The sequence below is a fragment of the Aegilops tauschii genome, chromosome 7 (genome assembly GCF_002575655.3).
Source record: "Aegilops tauschii subsp. strangulata cultivar AL8/78 chromosome 7, Aet v6.0, whole genome shotgun sequence".
Taxonomy (NCBI): Eukaryota; Viridiplantae; Streptophyta; class Magnoliopsida; order Poales; family Poaceae; genus Aegilops; species Aegilops tauschii.
The window spans coordinates 609246110-609249115 of NC_053041.3; the positions used below are offsets into that span (position 1 = coordinate 609246110).

The 3006-nt window shown below is 47.1% G+C and overlaps 1 protein-coding gene across 1 annotated transcript; it reads left to right on the forward strand.

Annotated features, from left to right (window-relative positions):
* The first annotated feature begins 202 nt into the window (after positions 1 to 202).
* LOC109785239 (transcription factor IBH1-like 1) lies at positions 203 to 1684 on the forward strand. The gene is made up of 2 exons (XM_020343846.3): positions 203 to 1400; positions 1482 to 1684. Exons 1-2 carry the CDS (start codon positions 864 to 866, stop codon positions 1491 to 1493), a joined length of 549 nt encoding a protein of 182 aa, XP_020199435.1. The 5' UTR covers positions 203 to 863; the 3' UTR covers positions 1494 to 1684.
* The last annotated feature ends 1322 nt before the right edge of the window (positions 1685 to 3006 follow it).

The window sequence follows — 3006 nt, forward strand, 5'->3', positions numbered from 1 at the left end:
ATGATGCATCATGCTTTTGATACGAGATCGACACCTAGGAAATGTCTACGTACATTAGCTGGCATGTATGATGTTTTGTTTTGAGAGGTCAGACTTTCTTAGGATGAAAAATCTAAAATCTTGGATTGGACGACTGCGGCGCTTGTGCATTGTTACCTTCTTGGAGGTGTCGCTTTCGAAGACCTTTTTTGTTTTTCGGGTGTTGTCTTTGATGGTGGTTTGTGTGCTGCTGCTGAGAGGAGTTGATCACTATGGATGGCCTTTATTTTTTTTTCTTACTTTTTTTGTTTTCTTTTTCAGACTGTGTGCATCTTTGCGATATTTCGTTGATGTAAAGGCCGTGTGTAATTAGTATCTTCATGATATTAATATATATTTTTTGCCGAAAAATGTATGATGTTATTTTCGTGATATTAATATATTTTCTTTGTCGAAAAATGTATGATGTTTTGCGTTGCGTGCATGTAACGCCCGTACCAGCCAACTCCTCTACTTTTCAAACCATTTTACTCGATAAACACTGGGGAATCTATGTACACCATTATGAGCTTGGGAGACCTTAAGCATGTGGACATCTCAAGCCGTACTTGTCCGTTCTACGTCCATGCTTAGTGTACGACAACACATCATCATCACGGAAGAATATGAGCACACGCCTGCTTGCTGTATTAAGGCGATCGCCGACAGCATGTACATCATTGAGATTAGGATCTTGGTGACACCACATGCCGAAGACTAGTCTTATTTAAGCAGCAGGAGCGCCCCTGTTTCTAGTACCTATCCATCGACATTACTATTACTTACCACCGGCAAGTACATCTGTACTTGACTCTGCTCAAGCAAACACACAGAACATAAAACCAATGCAAGGCCCTAACACAAGCACCAAGTCCTTCAAGCAAGCATTCCTCAAGAACCTCCTCTTGGGCCTCCAGCTCCATGCACGTACGAGCACATCCTTCGGCAGCAGCGCCATGAACCTCCACGAGAGGAAGCTCGCCGTCAAGTTCTATGCCAACGTCGCCATGGCGGCCGCGCGCTGTGCCACCCGCACCGACGCAAGGTGGCCCAGTGCCATCTTAGCCTCCGAAGCGGGCGCCTCACCATCATCCGGCGCGTGCAAGATGCAGAGGTGCAGGACAATCGTGAGCAGGTGCTGCCGGCGGAAGAGGAGCTGGATTAGATCAGGTCGTGCTGGTGCTGGCGCTGTTGCGAGGAGGCTGTTGAGGACGAGGACTATGGCGCTGAGGGACGTGATACCGGGAGGCCGGGACGCCGCCGTTGACCAGGCCACCCTGCTACGCGAGGCCATGGACTACGCGGTGCACCTGCGCGCTCAGGTCGACGTGCTCCGCCACTTATCGGAAGCCGTGCAAAGATCCAGCTCCATCTCTCGGCAGGTACGTGACAATCTAGTTGCTTGCTTCCATTTATTGGTAATTTTCAGTGTGTAAGTAATAACTTGCTCATTTGGCATGCAGGGTCAGCAGTGATGCTTTGGTCTCGGTGCGCACTTACAAAGGGGCATGATTAAGTATGTGGTAGTGTTGTGCCAGTGCCTCTGCAGTAAGAAAAACATTCTCCAAGATGATCAGGGAGGAAACAGGCACAACTTTGCCCTGAGCAGAGCGGTGAAGAAATATATAGATCAGGATTTGCCTTGTTCTTCTAGGCGGTCAGATTGGTATATGTCTATGGTGCTTGCTACCTAGGCACCTAGCTAGTTGAGTGAAGAGACTACTCTTTGTAGATCAGCAGAGAAAATGGTGCCAGGAATTATGTGTTATTTCAAAAGAAAGTTATTAGAGAGTGTAAAAAGTTGCTTAAATCGTGCATGCGTGTGCAGTTTGAATTCAAGGTATGTTCCGTGCATCCGTGCTAGATAGCTTGATAAAATGGTGCCGGGAATTACGTACTGCAGAAAAATTGTATAACAGTCACTGACTCACTGTAACGTGCTGTCTTTTCTCCATGAAAACAAATAGTAGTAAAAGTTTGTAGATGCGTACCTGCATTCCCAGAAGTAGAGTCTCCGAACTGGTTTTACTGAACCATGGTAACAACTAACAATGTGAGATTTAATATCAAATTGTTGAACTGCAACTGCAGGTTGTGCAATAGGTGCACGCATAAAATCTTCATCTAGAGCTGCAAACTCCCCAAGCTTTTTGTTAGCCATAATGCAAATCTTTTTCAGAAATATTAACGCCCACACGTGTGGTCGTTTGCATCTCGCCCACACGCGTGGATCCACGTCCGTTTGTGGTTGCACGAATCTTGACATGTTTGTGGTGCCACGTGGGACTGGGCTGGTGTGTGGGCATTCATCCGGTCGCCCACACGTCCGTTTCACCACACGGGAGGGCCGGTGTGTGGGGTTTAGCAGTTCGCCCACATGTCTGTTTTCACTCACGCACAAGGGCTGGTGTGTGGGCATTTGCCATCTCGCCCACACGCCCGTCTCCTCTCCCACACCCAAAGCTGCCAGTTGCCATGTGTTTTGCAGTGTACATGGCAACTACCCTAGTGTGCTTGTAAGCAGATGGCAACTCTATTTTTTTTATCCGAACATGTCAGTTGCCATGTGTTTTGCGGGGTACACGGCAACTGCCCTAGTGTGCTTGTAAGTAGATGGCAACTCTCTCTTTACCCGAAACATGTTATTTTGCCATGTCTCTTTGTAGCGCTACACGGCAACTGCCTAGTGTTAGTAGGTGACAACTCCTAAGATTTTTAAATCATGGCAACTGTAGTAAACCAGACCATACATGGCAACTGCCTAGTGTTAGTAGGTGGCAACCCCTAAAGTTTTCAAATCATGGCAACTATAGTAAACCAGACCATACATGGCAACAGCTGCAGTTGTTCAAAATGGCATTTGACACTTGACCTGAGATGGCAACTGCAGTTGAGCAACCATGGCAACTGTAGTTATCCGACATGGCAACTATAGTTCAGCGACATGGCAACTGCAGTTAAACAGACATTGAAGAGGGTCCGGACCAT

Bases quoted from the DNA above. Each gene is read 5' to 3' on its own strand.
- LOC109785239 (XM_020343846.3), top strand. From the start codon at position 864: ATGCAAGGCCCTAACACAAGCACCAAGTCCTTCAAGCAAGCATTCCTC.